This window comes from Gasterosteus aculeatus, chromosome 5 (assembly GCF_964276395.1).
Source record: "Gasterosteus aculeatus chromosome 5, fGasAcu3.hap1.1, whole genome shotgun sequence".
NCBI classification, from domain to species: domain Eukaryota; kingdom Metazoa; phylum Chordata; class Actinopteri; order Perciformes; family Gasterosteidae; genus Gasterosteus; species Gasterosteus aculeatus.
The window spans coordinates 3312618-3333195 of NC_135692.1; the positions used below are offsets into that span (position 1 = coordinate 3312618).

Below are 20578 nucleotides of genomic sequence, written 5' to 3' on the forward strand. Positions count from 1 at the left end.
TAACGGCGCTGCAGCAGCCTTTCTTTCTCTGGCAGGATACCGACACCGGGTTTATCATTCTACGATTTCTTTTCTTTTTTGGGGGGTAAGAAGAAAAACTGAAATTCTCAAGGGCAGTTAACACAAGTTGGTCCCGTCACTCCGTTGTAAGAGGAGCAGGACCCGCGGCTGCAGTGAGCTGAAGCAGATGCAGCCGCAGACTCCGCGCTGCCAGTCAGCACCGCACTGCGCTCCGCTTCCACGCACCGCCGGCGCGCACACGCACAGCCCCTCTGTCCCTCTGTCTCCCTGTCTCTGTCTCCCTGTCTCACACAGCAATGACACCTCGCTGGTCCCCCGGTGTCTTGGTCAGTCTGTCAGGCATGATGCGGACTCACTGACCGATGACTCCGGAGGAGCAGGAGTCCTTAATGCGGTAAACTCCCAGCCCAAACCACGCGCACGCTGCTCACACGCGCACGCGCGCACACAACCGGAGCAACACGACGCGGACTTACAGTTCGCAGGAACTGGATTTCATCCTCGCCTTCTCCTCCCTCAGCCATGGTTAGCCGTCACGCGGAGACGCTCGAGCGGTGTCTGCGTGCGGACGACGGGCCGGCCGGGGTGCGCGCGCGCGTTTGGTGCACGCGTGCGTTGAGCCAACGCGCAGCGGGAGTCGTTTCTCATTGGGCGGCGCGCGCTCACCGAGGGAGGAGCTGCACAGGTGTGCGCGCGCGTGGTTGCGCGTGTACGCGAGCAGTTTGCCAGCTCTCTCTCTCTCTCGACCGTTTCTTCCAGTTACCCAACAATAAATAAGAGATATTACGCTTACATGGAATATGTAGGTGGAATAATGTATATTATTTTATATATATAAATACACATATATACATATACATACATATATTTCAATTTTTTCTAAATCAATTGTGTAAATGAGAGGGTCCCATGTTGACTGCATCAATCACTGCCTTGTTGGCCCGGTAAGTAAACAGCAGGGGCCCTGTGATGTTCTTCAGGTGGGCCGACACCAGCCTCTCAAAGGATTTCATGACCACAGGCGTCAGGGTGACGGGCCTGTAGTCATTTAATCCTGTGATGGAGGGGTTTTGGGGGCCGGGATGATGGGGCAGCATTAGAAGCAGGATGGGACTTCACAGAGCTCCAGTCATCGGTTGAGGATCGGCGTGAAGACGGGGGGGCTAGCTGGTCCGCATAGACCTCGATGCAGGAAGGCGACACCCCTGGAGTCACGTCCTCGTCGCAGAGCCTCAGTGCCGGTGGGGTCGGTTGTAGCTCCTCTTTGCAGCCTGGACCTCCCTCGTCAATGTGCTTCTAACCTGGTTGTACAGGATGTAATTGTTTTGGTGTTGGACCATGTAAAATCACTTAAACATGATAGCAGTGATGTTATGAAATATGATGATTTAAGATGTGTTGTGATTAGAGTGTATCAGCTATTCGATGATAATATTATGCATGCTATGTTGTGTTTACATGAGGAAACTCCAGACAAATAATGAGGGACAGTCAGCAGAGGTTTCAGGTCTCAGATGGAGGCAATAAAGGAATGTCACGATGACCAACGTGGGAGGAGGACGGTAATGAGAGAACGGGCAGAATCTCTGGAGATCAATGCTTTGAGGTCAGAATCGACTGTGTGGAAGAAGACTATTTAGCAAAACACTATACTAGTCATTCCGCATTTCACTTTGTAATTGTATTTGCTTCTGTTAGTTATTAAATCCTTTTCAATAACAGGCAGGGACGAAGGGAAAAGAGAGCTGAGCCTTTGTTCTGCTGATAGACGGTTGAAGGAGTAAACGTGCAAACACAGAAGGCATTCAGTACTTTTAAAATACATGCGTACATAATATCTACAACTACTTAGACAACATAAATATTCTTTGGAAAGAAATCAATAGTATCCCATAACTATGAATAATTTACACTTAGGTTTATACTGTAAACATTGTTCTCTAACAATTATGTTTTTCATTTCCATAACGTTGACAGGAAGGAGAAAGTCGGTGCAAAATGTACTGAAATATACTGTAGTTTCTGCACCAGCAGCTTCCTTTCTGATGCTCCCCGATTCGGAGTTTCCCCAGACATGGTAGAGCTGCTCCAGAGCCACACAAGAAATTAAACTTTTAAATGCCCCAAAATATCATCATTATTTTCCTTAATGGTGGACTGGAGAAATACTCTGACAAACAGAAATGTGTTATAAGGATTTATTTTTTTAAAAACACTGTTCTATTGCTCATGTTTCACAGTATTTGCAATGCAGTCAGTATTTATCCATAACACCTTTATCCAATACAAGAGACAAATAATTAAAACAGTTTTATAGAGACTGAGCTCAGCCACTGCAGCACATCAGGGCTTTAAGACACATGTGAAGTGCATGCGGACAATATCTTACGGTAACTCTATTAGAATTTGTACCCAACACCTTGAATGAGGAGATGGCCATATAGACTATATAGACACGCAGCAAATGAAATACCTGGTTAAATTTAAACAACATGTGGAAGTTAATAAAACATACGGCATAATGAAAAAATGAGAAATACCGATAACTTTGTCATACTTCCCATGCACCTCTTCCACAATCCCCCCAGAGTAATTACATAACAAATAGACACAACTAACCAATACACTATTTGGATCTGTGGTTCCACTGCTCTACAGGGTGAAACAAGATGGCAAAGGTTTAATTCGTTGAGTGTTGTCTCAATAAGGATTGACAGAATTGAAAGAAAGAACAAAATGAATGAAATGAACAAAATGAAATGATGAATTAGTGACAAAAGTGAAAAAGAAAATTGCGGCTGTTGTGGTTATGGTGAAAAACCTTGTAGCTTGCTTGGGAGCACGTTCTGTAACCAATGGATGGTATTAAGGATGGTAGCTAGAAGCTAGACGTAGCACCAACGCATGGTAACAGTACCACTGCGTTTAGTGGTTACCATGGTTACCATCTTGTCCTACCTCGCTACGTTGGGTCACAATATCTGCACCAAGACCAGAAGCAGATTTGAATTGCAATGTACATTCTACTTCTTCTGCATTTCTATGGCATCAAAAAGAGTAACTTGTACCGTGGATCTGTAATGGCCTCTCCAGTGGAGCGCTGGCCAGCGTCACTACACCTGTAACCAGTAGAATAGCAGCAACATGAAGGAGGGGAGAATATTTAATCATTGTGCGAATTATATCGTTCTTATTATTATTATCAATGAAATATTTTGCTTCATCCTTAGTCATTTTATATTTGGTAAAAACTGTAAAAACCAAAAAAAAAACACATTTAAAAACGTGGCTTTCAAGTAATCACCATTAAATGATATATTACAGTACTTGCCTCAATGCAAAATGTTGATGTGAACATGCTTACACAAAAACAATAAAATAATGAAAATAAAAGAAATAGGGAAAGTTTAGTTTACTGTGGGTTTGTAGTGTTCTCAACTGGCTTTCATGCATATTGGATTTGGTTGACTGCCAAATAATTAGTCAGCTCCATCAAATATAAAACGGAAAACTGTCCCTTATCGACAGTGAGCACTTGCAACAAGTCATGTTTTCTTTCTTTGATCCAACCACATCCTGACTGCCGTGCCACAGACATGAGATTGATTCTTTTCATTTTAATCTAAAAGAAAGCAAATGGGGAAAATCTTCCCAAATTTGACCCCCCGACCCATAATGCTTTGTCCCCCTTTCAATGGTTTTATAAACTGCATCGATGTACACTGATGCTCGCCACAGAACAGGGATGAGTGTTAAAACCATTTGTAATCTCAACATTCAGAAGAAATGATAAGATCTGCTAAAGGAGACACATGTGACTGATGCAACACCGACAGATTATTTCCCTCTTTGAATCATCTCAGTCATTTAATAAAGATTGGATGATACTTTCATAAAATACAAGCATGTGCATAGTATTGGGAGGTGTGTCATACCCTTTGACACAAAAGGACTGAAAATAAAACCTGTGTGTGAGCAGCGCGGTTAGGACCCCGGGGGGCTACAGACTGTTAGTCCACTTCACCCACTACGCCTCGCTGTCGTAGCCCAGGATGGGGGCCAGCCACCTCTCCGCCTCCTCCACCCCCAACCCTTTCCTTGCGGCGTAGTCCTCCACCTGAAGACAAGAACAACACAAGTTCAGCCAGATTACGTGTCTGAACTCCTCTTTACAAATCCTCCTCCAGAGTATTTGCACATTTTTAGACTTGTGCAAATACGACTATAGAGACTATTTCAAAATAGGTTGAAATCCACGCATGTCAACAGATTCACAGATTCTGTCGTCATCTTGGCGGTGATTTTTAGGCGGCCAAAATGGTTACGTTGAACTTTGGTGAAGGGAACAAAAGAAAGAGCTAAAGTTCTAAGAGAAAATCATAGACAGCTCGTAGGCATGACAGAGTAACCATTTAAACCAGGACCAGAATACTCCTCTTTATGGTCCATTTTACGCCTCCAAATCAACTTCTTCACTAAATGAACACCAAACAGTATTGAACAATTTAAAAGAAAAATGTAATATTTGGTGGTAAATTATATACAATCAATACATATCCAATGTATTTCTTTCATCTTGCAGTATTGAAGAAGACTTGAAACTAGAGATTGAGACATTAACCTGAGGAATTAAAATGACAAAAGAATTAGGGTCATTTTCTCATTGACTTTAAACAACCAGACTTGTTTGTGCAAGTAGAGTCGCCGCCCTCTGCTGGTCAGTAGAGAGAATACAACCTTTAAGCAAGGCACGGTTATTTCATCACATTATATTATAATCATTAATACAATATTAATGTCCCATTAATCTCACAATCCTGTCCTCAAAGTCCTCTACTCTTCTGTAACCCGTCAATGGAACATGGACTGTGCTTGTATGTCTCCATTCTATTCTTCAACCCACTCAAAGCGCGTCAACACTAGAGGTCATCATTCAACCATTCACACGCTGATGACAGGAGCAAACGCAACGGAACCGTCTTCCGACAAGCTCAATATCAGCCGTGGACTCACAAAACAGCAAGATGCACCCATGGTGATGGTCTAGTATTTATGAGTATAGTTATTTGTAGTGGTTAAAAGATGAGGATGGTTTGCCAAACCTGTTCCTTGGTTATCTTGCCCACGGCGAAGTACGAGGCCTGAGGGTGGGAGAAATAAAGTCCAGACACCGAGGCCGCAGGCATCATGGCCAGTGACTCTGTGAGATAAATACCTACACACACACACACACACTTTCATAATCATACTTCAACAATTGGAATAGCTTTGATTCGTATTAACAAATATCTCAATTTGTTTCTTCTTTCTATACAACTTGTATGAGGCTTTTATAATCTCATTTGATAAAAGATGTTAATCTGTACTAAATATCCACAAAATTCATATATATGTATATATATATATATATATATATATATATATTGTCAAATATATTGTTGATATTTGGGCAGCCCTCACATGAACCTGTTACCTATATTTCCAACGTTAAGGAAGAACATGTGAATCCTGTAAGGGCCTGATTTGGATTCCTCCCATTGACAACCATGAACCCCAATGTCTTTATGTATTGGTTTCATTAGTGAAGGTTGTCAATCATGGATCTCCAAACCACCTTTTATGTGTAGAGAAGAAAGATTGAGGAATACACCTAGTTTCAATGGCTTCTTCTAGAAGGTCTGAGCCGCGCCTCAATACCACAGCCGTGTGTGACAGCAAAGTGCCTGATGCCCTCACCGGTCTTCTCCTGGATCCCGGCCAGGCTCCACATGGTGCTCTTCTCTGTGTGGTCGGGCTGACTGGGGTAACCGGCCGCTGGTCGGATGCCCTGGTATCGAATTCTGTGGAGGTCGGAGGCCTGCAGCGCCTCGTCAGTGCTGTAGCCCCACAGCTCCTTACGCACGCGAGCATGGAGCTCCTCGGCAAAGGCCTGGGGGGGGGGGGGGGGGGGAGGGGTGGGGGGGGTTGTAGTAGAGGCTGCAACACTGTTATGGAGCAGGAACGGAGCTTCCCTACTGTACCTCAGCCAACCGGTCAGCCAGGGCTTTGACCATGATGCTGCTGTAGTCATCTCCCTTAGCCAGGAACTGCTGACTCAGCTCCTCGGCTCCAAACACGCCCACAGCGAACACGCCGACGTAGTCCGTCACGCCGCTGTCGGCGGGGGCAACAAAGTCAGACACACAGAGGTAGGGCTCTGAACTGGAGCTGTCCTTCTCCGCCTGCAGCACACGCACACACACACACACACACACACACACACACACACACACAGGAAATGTGCGACTGTTACTTTGGTAATGTGTCACCACGCATTTCTGCCTCCGTCGTGAAGGTCACATCCAGAAGCAAAAGGCTGGTGCTGAGAGGTGGATCTGTGGCCCTTTGATGGACGATGGACACAACCAGGTGAAATGTACCGCAGCGGTCTATCAAACTCACCTGTTGCCGTAATCCGTGGAACGTGGCGATTGGCTCGGTGTCCGGGTGTACCGCGGCATCGCCTTCATAGACGCGGACGTCGTCGCCATCACTCTGGGCACGCCAGAACCCCACCAGGCCCCGCCCAGTCAGACTACCGCTGTCAATCATCTGGTTGAGCATCTGCTGGGCCTCATCAAAGACTCGGCGAGCCTCCGCACCTGCGGGAAGTCAAATTCATAGACAGGTCAGACATGTTTTCAGCTGCAGGGAGTTTTACTGACTCACTACATTTATTTATTTTAGCTTTCAGGATGATGTCGCTGGTTTCACTGCACTAGTCAAATTAAAAAATGCATTAAATAAAATCTATTAAATAAAAATAAAAAGATTATCTGATGAATTGCTTAATTAAAAATTTGAATTTCATTGGGATTTCCTTTTTTTTGGTCAATAATTTCATAATTTTAGGAATTTAAAGCTGCATTCTAAAAACCTTAATATGCAAGGCTCTTTTTTGCTAAAATAAAACATCTTACTTTTAACCATGAATACATGTATATATTGTTATAATGTTGCAATAGATTTGAAGAAAATATACAATATACTACAGTATTGAATTAAATTTGAAAAAGTTATCTCATATTTATCATATATATCTGTAGCACCATAGCGGTCGGTGACATCGAGCTCTTACCAACGGTCTTGTCCTTAAAGATCTTGGGGTAACCTCTGTTGGGGTATTTTCCCCTCAGCTGCCACACGTCAAAGAAAGGCTTCCAGTCGATAAAGGCCAGCAGGCTGTGCAGGTCGTAGCACTCAAACACACGGGTGCCCAGGAACTGAGGACGCACTGGAACAGAGAGGGAGAGCACGCGTGCCTTTCAAAAGGTCCATGCAGACAGCTGGATGCCGCTACATACGGTATGTGGATCATCCATCACATGGAACGAATAACATTCATTACGGCTCCAAAAGCCTGTCTTTACAGAACGATGGGGTCACAGCATTACTGACACAATGAGGGTTGTTACCGCATGTTGCTCGGCTCTCCAGCTGAATTGTGACCCCTTAACTCTCTCTATGCACACATCATACGCTACCCTCTTTGAAAGGCATATGTGGCACCGACATTCAGGAGTGGACAACTATTATTTACTCATCCCTTCATTTTATTTTATTTTTTTAATCCCATTTACTGTGGAAAACTGGAAGCTTGACAAATAAATTAACTGTAAAAATGCATGTTGTCGAAAACAGTGAATTTAAAAAAAAAATAGAAATCAAAAAAACACCAGCTGACGTTTCACACAATTTAGTATGAACAGGTGAATAGTAACAGGGGCTATTTGAAGCTGTAGGAGACCAGTGCATCTTACTTTAAAGGGTTTGCTCAGTATTTGCTCATGTTTTATTGTGTAACTGACTAATCAGTCCGGAATGGAGGGAAGCTCTTGACCTTTCTCTTGGTCTATTTGTCATGTCATGTGACCTGATGACGTGGGTGTGGGACCGTTGAGTTTGTTGGATTGTAGAGCAGAAAGCACCTTTGGGTTCTCTAAAGGACGTTCCATTTCATGACTAAATGGTTGTTGGATATTAGGCCGGATTTCAGGATGAGATTTGTCCATAGCAGCTATTTAATGACCTCGGATGTCGTTTCCGTCGTATCCGAGTAAACTCACCTGGTGGTGGCGGAGACAGCCAGTCGATATGTAAAGCCTTGGCTCTGGCCTGGGAAAGAGACAGATACCTGCGATCCTGAGGAAACAGAGGCCACACATTTTAAACTCAACTTATTTTGAATGTTTGGGCAAACACACACCCAACCAACTGTAAACGATTCATGGATATCGGCAGAAGCCACCTGGTTTACCGGCTAGAGCAGGAGGCCATCAGAGGACACAGAGGTGCGTGTGTGGCAATGTAGTTTCACAGCGTCACGGCTGTTTGGATGCATCATCCTTTTCCACGACTGCTCTTTTCTACAACAATTTGAAAATGTTCTGCAAAGGCCGTTTTTTTAAGTCACCATTGACGACTGATGCTGCAGAAAGTCAAGTGCTAAAGGAGTTAATGAGGGGGAGGAGTTTCGACCTTCTGTCATCCGTTCCACACAGACTCAGGTAACAACGGGACATTTGTGTGATTTAAACCTTTCAGATTACACTTCACTAAACTGACAAAACTAGACTTGGAGAATAAACATTCATTAAAACGGAAGCGTATCGATTCTGAGAGAAACACTTATAATAACAACATCTAATAACATACATCAGGGGTCTTTAACTAAAATGTGAAGAGGTCCAGTTAGAGAAAAATTCTAGAAGCAAAAGTCCGGAAGATCATAATGTGACTACTTAGTGTAATCAAATAGTTGTATCAACATTTGCATGTAATCAATACACAACTAAACAAATCAAATGAATTCACTATGATTATAAAAGTCTTTTGACAATATTTATTTATTGTCAAATAACTGAACATATATGTGAGACTGCAAATATAAATAATGTTCTCTCGATTAACTAAATAAAAGTAGGGCTGCATTTAAAAAAAATAATATGTTAAAATTTCTGCATGTTCAAATAAAGTGCTTCAAGTCAGAAAAAATAAAATAACGGGAATAAAAGCTTGAATTTCCCCTTTTCTGCATCACATTTGGACTCGACAGTCTTAGAAAATCATAAATAATAAATCTAAACACATGTTTTATAATTGAACAGCCTCATGATGGCGTTTCAACGGGTTCTGAGCGTATGAGACACTAACCTATTGACTTTTTTCTGTTGACTTTGTGATAAGTATTCAAAGCGCTCCACACGGACAGACGGAGGTTTATTAACCATTGTTCCAGTTGAGTGAAATGTACCATTACAATCGGCCACAATGCCGCATGTTGAGATAACCATCGACCTCAAATTCAAACACAATCAAAAGATGATTTCAAGGGTCTGAACAGAGTTACACAGTAACCGAAATGGTCCAACAAATTTCCTATTTTTAACGGTTTAAATAATATTTAAGAAAACCTACTATGACGAGGGTGGGAGGGATAATAAGTTGTTTTTACATGATTTATGATTAAAACAGCCAGAGGAGTAAAATCGTATTTGTATTGTTACCTTCAGGGAGTCGTAGTGCTCCTGCCTGATCTCCTCATACTCCTCCTTCAGGTCCTCAAAGTACTCGTCCCTCATGGCCTCATCCAGGAGTTGTGAGCACTGACAGACAGGAGGACACGAACACACACACGCAAACAAAAACACACAAACACGAACACACACACGACTGTGGTGACTGAAACATTCCTCACCCATTGAGCGAGTATTTTCCCCCCAAAGAGGTTCTCTTTCTTTGTTATGTGAATATGTGAAAAACGTTTGTAACAATTTAGACATTTTCTAATATTTTCTCTTGAATACTATGGATTGAAAAATGTCTTACCACCACCACGCTCCTGGAGGCGTCCAGAACATGGATGGCAGGAGAAGTGTAGCGAGGGGCGATCTTCACTGCCGTGTGCATCCTGTGAAGAGACCACTGCCGATTAGAAGCAGTTATGGAAGAACCAAAAGGTGCACGTCACTCTTCAACAGATGTTACATAAAGACCCATTATGGATTAATTATCCAAATGGATCAATTCAGACCCGCTGACAGCAGTGTCTCTAAAACCAGAGGACAGACCAGTCACCTGAGACGTCACTATAACGCCCATTTTCATTTCAACTGCATGTTCACAATTAGGAAGCGCACCGGTCTTCAGTTCTGTTTGGTTCTAGACCCCCCTCCCCCCCTCCTCCTCCTCCTTTGTGTATTTCTTTGTGTTACTTTGATGTAGTGGCTCCTCCAATCAGCAGCGGCGTTGTCATTCCCAGTCTCTCCATCTCTTTGGCAACGTAGATCATCTCATCCAGAGAGGGGGTGATGAGACCCGACAGGCCGATGATATCTGCAGGAACAAACACCCCCCGGCGATGCAGCTGATTTTATACAAACGAAATACACATAACTTCGATTGGATTGGCTCTTCATTTGCAACTTTGCCTACAAGTCCGTTTCTTCTTTTTGTGAAAGTAATATGACTGATATGGTCTTCATCATCATCTAGCAAATAACTAAATGATGGTCGTAATGTTACTATACGACTAAGCACAAACCCAATAATCAGCCATAATTTCCCTGTTGGCATGAAAACCTTACGATCTCGTCGGAATCTCGGACTGACTGATATGAAATCTTAAGTGCACACAGTACCTGCTTTATGTGTAATGGCCTCTCTGAGGATCCGATCACAGGGAACCATCACACCCAGGTCGATCACTCTGAAAGACGAGAGACATCCACAGATCTCTTTTCATCTGCCGGTTCCTTCTTTGCGGAGGTTCCTGTCTGCTCAGCGAGCATAGCCTGACATGTGCGTGAAATAAACCACTTTTAACCTGAAGTTGTTGCAACCCAGCACCACGCCCACAATGTTCTTGCCGATATCGTGGACGTCCCCCTTCACTGTAGCCAGGACTATGGTGCCCTGGTAGGGATCCTGCAGACCAGAGAACAGGGTAAGGCCCATCATGAAGCTACTCTACTCCATCTTCTCTTCCCTCTCCATTATTTTCCTCCAGTGTTTCTAGAGAGAGTGTTTTCAGCTTACACCTGAAATAAGGTGAGCCGCCGGGGGGCAACGCGGGGAACCAGCTGCTGTCTGACGCTGGGACCAAAAAAGAGAAATGAATCCGTATTAAGTGGAGACTGACCATTTCCTCAGTCGACCCCGACAGGGCCATCATCTCCTCCCTCTCCTTCTCCATGAAAGGAATCAGATAGCCCACCGCCTTCTTCATTACACGAGCCGACTTGATCACCTGCAAAGACACACCGTCCTGGACTTTAATTACGGTTTCAAAACGTCCCAAATAGACCGACGAACAGATTTGTCAACTTCCAGTTCTGCAAAGTGAAGCCAACGCAAAAGTGCCTAAAATAACCTTCATTCCTGCAACAACACCACTGAATGTTCTGTTCGTGACCCAAAACCCATAGCGAACCGCAATACCAGTTACAATAGAAACTACTTTTGGGGTTTCGGCTTCGTTTCCGTCCTACCTGTGGAAGGAACATCTTGCCAGCCCCGAAGAGGTCCCCCACCACCTTCATGCCGTTCATCAGGGGGCCCTCGATGATGTGAAGGGGTCGAGTGTAGCGCTCCACCTGAGCCTTACACTCCTCCACGTCCTCCACCACATACTTGTCGATTCCCTGGCAGCAGCAACACACAACACACCATTACAGAAGAGAAGAGACGAACACAGGGGGGTTACTGATGATGATTGGCCAACTCAGAGGTGAGTTCACACGAGGAGTAGACAGCCATGGACACCCATACTCATGAACGCAGTCATGGCGGTATGTGGCCGGGCTCTTCGTGGTGAGGTCATCAGATGTTACCTTGATGAGAGCGTACTCCAACCTCTCCTCTACGTCCCCTTCTCTCCATTCGTCTGTCTGAACCACCTTCTTGGCTCCTTTCACGTGATTCTGTGGACAAAAGCCGCGAAGTCTGTCGACTCAGCTGAAGCCAGAGTATCGCTGGTGTGAACGTGTGTGAACGCGTGTGAACGTGTGTGTACCTGCGCGTAGGCCAGTAGTTTCTCAGTAGCCTCGGCGTCTTTGTTCCAGATGAGGTTTTCACACAGTGACAGCAGCTCTTTATCGATGTCGTCGTAGACCGGAAGGTTCCCAGCATTCACGATGCCCATGTCCATTCCATCCTGGAGACGGGACAGGGGACAGGGGACAGGGGACAGGCAGTGTCTGTGAATTCCCTCACCGGACTCCCTCCGGAGTTCATGTACAAACATACATTAATAACAAATACCTCAACCGACCAGCTCACGTAGCTGGAAGCCGCGGCAGCTCGTCTGCCCGCTTCCGCCCGTAGATATTAGTGAACAGTCACTTTAATGCCTCACATCTTGACACTTTGGAGGCTGACTAACGTCTCACTGAGGTGGTCACAGTTTTATAGATAGTTTACACTTTATATTATGAACAGAAATGGATGAAAGCTCAAGTAGTTATGAACCTTAAATATCACTTTCCAAGTCAGTAACGTTCCAAATGTTGAGAATAAATACACAAAAGGACCTGAACTCGGTTGCTTTGTTGCTTTTGTTTTGTGGTTTGATTATAAACCAACTTTACATGTTGTTTAGTTTTAGGGAGGCAGGACGAAGCAGCATCAAGCTGAAGAACGATGCGCCTGGTGACATTCAGCTACTAGCTTGGACATATTTTGTAATATGTTACGGTTACAGTTTAATTAGGATATTTAGGATTACAATTGCAATATTATTTTTAGCTAAAAGTTTATGATTTAACCGATTTCAACTTACAACGACTGGAAAATGTTCATTGCAAAAATATCTGAGAATAACTCCTCCAGATATCATGCTCCGGAAGCATATCTAGCCCAAAAAGGAACATTACCATCTCTATCTGCATTTTTAAGTTTTCAGGCTTTTACTATCAACCGCATGCAGCAGGTTGCTAGGCAACGGAAGCAGATGATGCAAGCAGAATGTCCCCCTGTAGGCCAGATCGTCCCCGTTCAAGGGCCGCTTGTTTCAGCCTCTACCTGGAGGTCTCAGCCCAGGTCAGATCGCTGCGTGTCAGTGTTTACCTTGATGGCGTGGTAGAGAAACGCTCCGTGCATTGCTTCTCTGATGGCCTCCATTCCTCTGAAGGAGAAGGACAGGTTGGACAGACCTCCACTCACCCTCGCCTTTGGTAATTTCTCCTACGCGAACAAACACACACACACACACCCAATACATGTTTGACCTGAGAGGGAGCGCCGCACGAGGAGTGGACCACCTGTGCATGAAGGGAGCAAAGCAGCGGCGGTGGTTCTACCAAAATCACCTTGATAACTTTGGTGGCTCGGATGAAGTAGATGGCGTAGTCGTTATGTTCCTCCATGCCCGTACCGATGGTGAGGATGTTGGGGTCAAAAATGATGTCGTTGGGGTCAAATCCAACTTTGTTGACTAGCAACTGGTACGCCCGGGTGCAGATCTCCACTTTGCGGTCTGTATCGGCGGCCTGCAGTGGGACGGCAGACTTGTCAGCTCATAGGGGCGAGTCCTCTGTGTGAAAGGGTGACACAAAATAATCTTTGTCGCTCACCTGTCCCTCCTCATCGAAGGCCATGACCACCACAGCAGCTCCGTAGCGCTTCACAGTGGCGGCCCTGTGCAGGAACTCCTCCTCCCCTTCCTTCAGGCTGATACTGTTGACTATACACTTCCCCTGACAGCATTTCAACCCGGCCTCGATCACTGAGAAGTTAGACGAGTCGATACACAGAGGAACCTGGGGAGGAGGAGGCAGGCTGGTTATTACCAGGATCACGAGTTGACCAGGAGAGAATGCAAGCAGAAATAAAATGCAAGCACACAACTGTGCAAAGTCAAAGTAAACAAAACACGTCATATTTAATATCAATACACGAGGACTGGAGCGCACAACTTTTAAAAGAATGACATGCTTTGCAACTTTGACCTGAATGCTAACGTCAGCATACTAACATGTGCTAATGACAATGCTAATATGCTATGTTTAGCAGAGATAATGTTTAGTTTAGCTCACCGTCTTAGTTTAGCATGTTAGCAAGCCAATATTTGCAAAGTAGCACAGAACACAAATAACAGCTGAGGCTAACTGGAACGTCATCAGCCTGCAGGTGTTTGTTTATACCCAAAACTCTCAAACGGTTGACCCGATGCTGGTAATAGACGAAATGTCAAATTGCTCTGGTTTTGATATCCATGATGTGCATTCAGCAGCTGCTGAATTATTTGCTTCCCAATCCAAAAGCTGAACCCAGTGGATGTTGGTTTCATCTGCAATACGCCCAATGCGGAGACATGGCAAAACAATCGCTTCAACATGCGTTCTTTGCAACTCTTACCCGAGCGATGTCCGGCTCAGAAGCAATTAAGTTACAAAACCGGGCCATCGCCGAGGGCCCCTCCAGCATCCCTTCGTCCATGTTTATGTCCAGCACCTGGGCTCCCATCTCCACCTGGGCCTTGGCAATGCTTAAAGCCTCCTGGACATCAAACAGGGAAACGCATCCCAAATAAACAACTGTGGGCAGGCTAGAATTTGAGCTCCGCTCCGGACGGTATCAGAGTTTTGGACAAATGAAACATAATTCCAACGCTAATCAAAATAGTATTCAATCCGTCTCACCTCGTAGTTTCCTGCCATGATCAGCTTGGCAAACTTGCGTGAACCGGCCACATTGCAGCGCTCGCCGATGTTAACGAAGTTGGTGTACGGGCCAATCCTGAACGGCTCCAAACCTGGAAAGACACATTTCATCACGTCAACTCTCCGCTTTAACAGGCATTAGTGGATGGAAGGGGCATTTCTACATGACATGTTTGATGTATGCCGGTTGCTGAAGAGGTGTAAAGGAAAGGATCAAATAAAAGCTACTACGCTATTGACTTGTAGAATGTATACAGCTGTGAAGCTCCACCAGGTGAATCTCAAAATAAGCTCCATTTGAAGCATGCAGGGATGTTAGAATGTCACACTTATTACTAGGGTCTTAAAATCTTACATTTCATATAGTATCAGGTATTTAAACAATCTAAATAATTCACTCTGCAGAATTGGAGGCTGCTGCCTGGATACAAGCGGTATCACAAGTCAGGATGGGGCCAGACGGTTAGCGAGCTCATTTCAGTAAATGTGTCCGCAGCACAATACGAAGACGCCTTTGACTGGAACCTCTTCACGATGTTATAAACTTCTGCCCACATCTGACATGATTCCCCTTAATACTCTTAAAATCAGCAGGCTTCTAATGAGGAGTGGACCACTTAAGTAAATAAATACATCACTATATGAGAATTCACCGTATTCAAAGTCATCTGACCACACGCTTTACTCACTACTTATATTTTCTACCAAGCAGAATAAAGAGGATTTTGCGAGATGAAAAGGTCTCACTGAAGAGAAGACACATATTACAGACTGCCTCTGTTAAGTCTTTAGTACCCGACAGCAGCATGTAGTCTTGATAAATATCTGCAGCAGGAACTCTTGGTTGACAGTGTTTGACTCCTTCAGCAATGGCTCTAAGTGAGGAAGAAGGGAAGCGTATTTAAACATCTTCAGTAGCATAGAAGCTTTGAAGTTTTCTTGTCAGAAGAAAAAAAGCCCCTGACCTGATGTGCCCAGGAGTGGTCCCACAGCAGCCCCCAACAATATTCACCAGTCCATCCGTAGCAAACTCCTGCAGACAAATGCAACGCCTCCATACGTTTATAAACCCACGATGGTGCTCAGAATAATGCTTTTTGAGTTGTGGGTAAATAAAGAATGGCAGCACAATTATGTTTTTATGTCATGTCACATTATGCACCGTGATGACGACTAGTACCGTAACACCAAACAGCCGCCTTAACAATAAATAACTGCACAGAATACAACCTTTAAATTGGAGGCTGTTACTTCTGGAGTTTCGTCGTACCCGCCGAATGTGTTGGGAAGACCTAACCAGAAAGAAAGATATACAACATGAGGACATCATCCTGGCTGGCATGATACATTAACAAAAGACACAGGCCAATTACAGATGTAATTGTAAATGTAAATGTTTGTGTCCAAGTACAACGTGCAAGAACATTCATGCGTTCGTTCATTCATCATAAAGATAATTCGCAAAAGGAATTTTTGTATTTGACTTTTCTTATTCAGTCCACTGATGTTTCAACCTTGTGATTACTTCATTAAATGAATATATGTGAACTGTGCAAAACCTAAAGAAAGCAAACTATTTAATAGTCTAACCCACAGTAAGTTGTTGAGTATGACTTCCAATATATTTACTCGAATCAATTAAAAAAAGAAAGCATCTTTTAAAATCAATTGTAATTGTTCTCCAACTTCTCAAGGCCTTTTCAACAATAACGACTAGAATATGACACAAGTGTGGAGTTAAGGGCTCTAAAGACTCCATGCGGTCCGTTTCCCTGTTGCAAGCAGTCGTTCTAATAAATTCTCTGAGAACCGGGACGCACATCTTTACACGCAAGTGCTTATTTAGCTGCAGAATGTACCCAAAGGGCTGCACTGTGATGAAGGTTGACGGTTACCTGCGTTGGGATAACAGATAATGAAAGCCGTGGTGCTTTTTCCGATGGCTTCAATGAACGGCCTCATCTCCATTGCCCCCAAAGCGCAGTTCAGACCAATGCTGCAACGCAGAAGGGGACAGAGCCAGTGGGTGGAGCACGGTAGGCGATGGGTTTGTGTGCATGTGCGCGCGATGCACCGTCACTCACCATAGAGGATTCATGTGGGAAACGCTCACTACAAAGGCTTCTCCCGTCTGGCCGGACAGAGTGCGTCCGCTCCGGTCCACGATGGTCCCCGAGATCTGTGCACCGAGAGGGAGGGGAGGACGGGTTGAAGGACACGCGTCTCGTTTTGAAGCTTTATTGGATTGGATTACACAAATAACACAACTCGCGGAAAAAGAGAAATGGTCACATGTGCCGCAAATGGCCGCACATTTCACCCACGCGTGGACCGCTATCCAAGAGATTATGAATTAAGGATCAGGATAAACTTACAAATATAGGTTTCCTTTCGTAGCTCTTCTGGAACAGCAGGTCGATGGCAAACAAGGCGGCCTGTCAAGGGACACATATGAGCACAAACATTTAAAGCTCCATTAAACGAGTAGGTCATTACGAAGTCATTTTCATATTGATTAAACTACTAACTAAACCACTGCTGCCCTTCTGTAATCAGCGCTCTCTGCCCTCAGCTGTATGAAACTAGTCTAATTAATAAATAAACTAGTGTTAAGCAATCACTATTGGCTTGTTGGTACCTTGGCGTTGGCAGTATCAAAGATGGTTTCCACCAGAAGGATGTCCGCTCCTCCGTCCAACAGCCCTCTGACCTGCTCCGAGTAGGATTCCACCAGCTCGTCAAACGCTACACAAAACAGAAGACGCCTGTCAGTCAAAGTAATCACGTCCCCACATCACATTGCCGGGAGACGCATTTACAAATGGCACAGGTCTTTACCGACAATGCCATCGGCTTAGTTCTAGTGCTGTGCCTGATAGCAGGTCACGGCGACGGGGAATACGGGTCACCTGATGGATCAAAGCTGAATGTTCTACGTGACGAGTGGCTTTCTTTGTTCGCGGGCGTAACCCACAGCGTGTTACTTTAACGTGTCCTGAAACGCAAAGAGACGACGACAAGCGAGCGAGCGGCCGGTCGGTCATCTTACTGATGTTCCTGAAGTCGGGCCTCTCCACAGACGGGGACACGGACAGCGTCTTGTTGGTGGGACCCACTGCACCGGCCACGTAGCGTTTACAACCTGTTCACACGCGGGTCACAGCCGGGGTTACACACACTCACACACACACACTCACACTCACACACACGAGGAGATGCCAGGCGTCTCTCTACGGATAATGACGTGCCGCTGCGAGGCGTTAAGTTTAGCTGACCAGTCTGTCTGGTGACTTCGTCGGCCGCCCTCCTCGCCAGCTCCGCAGACGCCCTGTTGAGGCGATACGCCTGTGACGGAAAACGCACAACACGCTTTGACTTTCAAAGTATTTGCAAGGGTTGTGTATTGGTCAGACAAGGTTACGCATAATAATACAGTAGTTATGACACACAAAATGTGTTTACAATGACTGAATACAAGACGTTAGAACCTAAACACAGCTCGTACAATGAAAGATTTGACCACATTATCTGCTGTTGGCCTAAAATAGCAATTAAAAAGAAAAACGTTTTTTGAGGATCCACACGTTCCCAGAAAACATAACATCCTGATGCAGTTTGGGTCTACGAGTATTCACTATTGTTTGTGAGATGAAATAGCCTCATCGTGTCCCTGTGTGTAAAAATCCCAAAGACAACGACAGCTAGAACCATCGGCATCATCATTTCAAGTCATTTAAAGAATTTTTGATTGCTTACAAATACATGATTTATTACTCCTCAAGGCCAAAACAACACAGTACAGTGTTGTCCAGCTGACAAACTTTTGCTTGCCGAGTGCAGGGAGGATTGTGGAGCTTCTGGTGGAGATAAGAGCGAGGTCACAGTACGAGGTAAGAGCACACAGACGCATGTAGCCTGCAGATTTTAACCACGCGGGGAAACGCTGACAAAACGGCAGAACTTGATATTAGGCGTGGATCCAACGGTGACTGGCGGGGTGTGTTCTAATGTGCGACGGCTGGAAGGATTTATCCACATGTTAGGACACCATACCATGTGTTCCAGTCCGTAGTCCGCCTGGGCGACAGAGGTGCTGCTGAACGTGTTGGTCTCTATGACGTCCGCACCGGCCAGCAGGTAGTCCTAGAAGCACCGAGGACACGGGTCAGACACCGGCGACGGTTCGCACGGGGTGCACAGTAGTGCACAGTGAGGGCCGTGGATTATCCACGACACATGCAGAGTTTATTTAACGTCATGTTGCACAAACTAGACACCGCATCGGCGTCAGAAAACTATCAACGCGCAATCCTGAAACTTACTACATGCTCGACATCACACAAGGCGAGTGCGCCAATGCGCCCTGAGTGAGCACGGGCCCGTTGTGTTTGCCCTGAATAAACAGGTTACCTTGTGTATGTTGTAAATGATATTGGGCTGTGTGAGGCTCAGGAGGTCATTGTTGCCCTTCAGTGGAAGAGGGTGGTCTTTAAATTCTTCGCTCCTGAAATCTTCCTCTTCTAGTTTATGCTGCTGGATCATGGTTCCCATGCCGCCGTCCAGGACCATGATCCTTTGCTGCAGCACCGCCCTCAGCTCGGACTCTAATGGACAACGGCATCCTGGAACCGAAAGAGAAATCACATTGATCAGGGTTTTTTACCGTAAATGTTTTATAGAATCAAAACAGGTCATAAAGTTAGCGTAACAAAAATATTAACAAGTAACGGGTTGCACATATATTGAAGAAGATGCATGTAGCTACGTAGGTACGGTAACAAACAGTCACCATAAGTACAGTTCATATTTTTTGGTACCATTTGAACTATATATATAAAAATATAAATTATATAATATAAATATGTCTATTTATATGTAAATTATATATATATATAGATACATAAATAAATATATATATAAAAATAAATATATATATATTTATAAATATATATATATATATATATATAAATAAATATATATATATATATATATATATATATATATATGAATATATATATATGAATATATATATATATATATATGAATATATATATATATATATATATATATATAAATAAATATATATGACATATATGACATACACATATATATGACATACAGATGGGAATTTGAAGAGGTTACACACAAAACAATAACAAAGAACAGGGAAACTGAATTAGTTGGATTCATCAAAAAAGGCAGCTTAAAAAATTCTAATTCTAATTCATTCCAAAGTATTTGCTGCCAGATGTTAAATTTAGTGTTTACATTCAAAAAGATTAAACTGGAACACAACTAGTTAACTCTCATAACTTGTCAACGCACTGCACGCGCGCGCGCACTGGAGCACGCGCGGCGCGCGCACGGGCACGTTAACACGCGGTGTCACAAGTGAACAGCAATGCCTTGAGTTCAGTAAGACAACGTGTCACACACACATAGCGACGCGGGCTAACGGTTAACAGATACCGCTGCTAACACAGAGGACGCCACGCGAGTGTATTTACCCGCTTGTGAGGAGTTTTGAATGGCATTAGTCGGAGCCATGTTGTGGAGAGGCCGCATTGAAGCCCACGCAGTCGCAGCTGAAGCGTTATAAAACCATCTGGCGCCTCAGCAGCTACAGCTCCTTCCGGCGTCCTTCAAAATAAGAGCCTCAGGACAACTCAAATCACTTTCCCCCCTACACCGCAGTCAATAATTAACTCTTTCAAGATGTCAGTATGAAACCTGTGTGCATTACAATCTAAATCGACTGTGCTCTTTCAATGCATAGGGATATCCTTAAAATAAATCGGATGTTTCGCAGAAGTAGCTCAGCACACTGGAGGCACATGTGTGATGCTATAACAAAAGAT

The 20578-nt window shown here is 44.3% G+C and overlaps 2 protein-coding genes across 4 annotated transcripts in view; both read right to left on the minus strand.

Moving 5' to 3' along the window:
• Positions 1–646, minus strand: part of ryr2a (ryanodine receptor 2a (cardiac)) — a 122529-nt gene extending 121883 nt beyond the window's left edge. For 2 of the 3 annotated variants that reach the window (XM_040177416.2, XM_040177414.2), the window contains exon 1: positions 498–646. In XM_040177416.2, coding sequence (XP_040033350.2) covers positions 498–545 — 48 coding nt within the window. In that variant the 5' untranslated portion in view covers positions 546–646. The remainder of the gene's footprint in view (positions 1–497) is intronic. The other variant, XM_040177420.2, reaches the window with a different exon arrangement.
• Positions 647–2205: 1559 nt separating this feature from the next.
• Positions 2206–20401, minus strand: mtr (5-methyltetrahydrofolate-homocysteine methyltransferase). The gene is made up of 33 exons (XM_040177425.2): positions 20228–20401; positions 19131–19342; positions 18774–18863; positions 17996–18065; positions 17770–17862; positions 17359–17465; positions 17096–17155; positions 16805–16899; positions 16616–16716; positions 15951–16012; positions 15686–15753; positions 15516–15595; positions 14700–14812; positions 14416–14556; positions 13632–13817; positions 13368–13547; positions 13126–13242; positions 12074–12214; positions 11892–11981; positions 11550–11702; positions 11201–11308; positions 10886–10986; positions 10701–10768; positions 10275–10395; positions 9889–9970; positions 9567–9665; positions 8127–8202; positions 7139–7294; positions 6463–6662; positions 6042–6242; positions 5758–5950; positions 5124–5236; positions 2206–4138 (listed from the first exon to the last, which is right to left on the minus strand). The coding sequence occupies exons 1-33, from the start codon at positions 20283–20285 to the stop codon at positions 4049–4051; spliced, it is 3825 nt and encodes a 1274-aa protein (XP_040033359.2). The 5' UTR covers positions 20286–20401; the 3' UTR covers positions 2206–4048.
• Between the last annotated feature and the right edge of the window lie 177 nt (positions 20402–20578).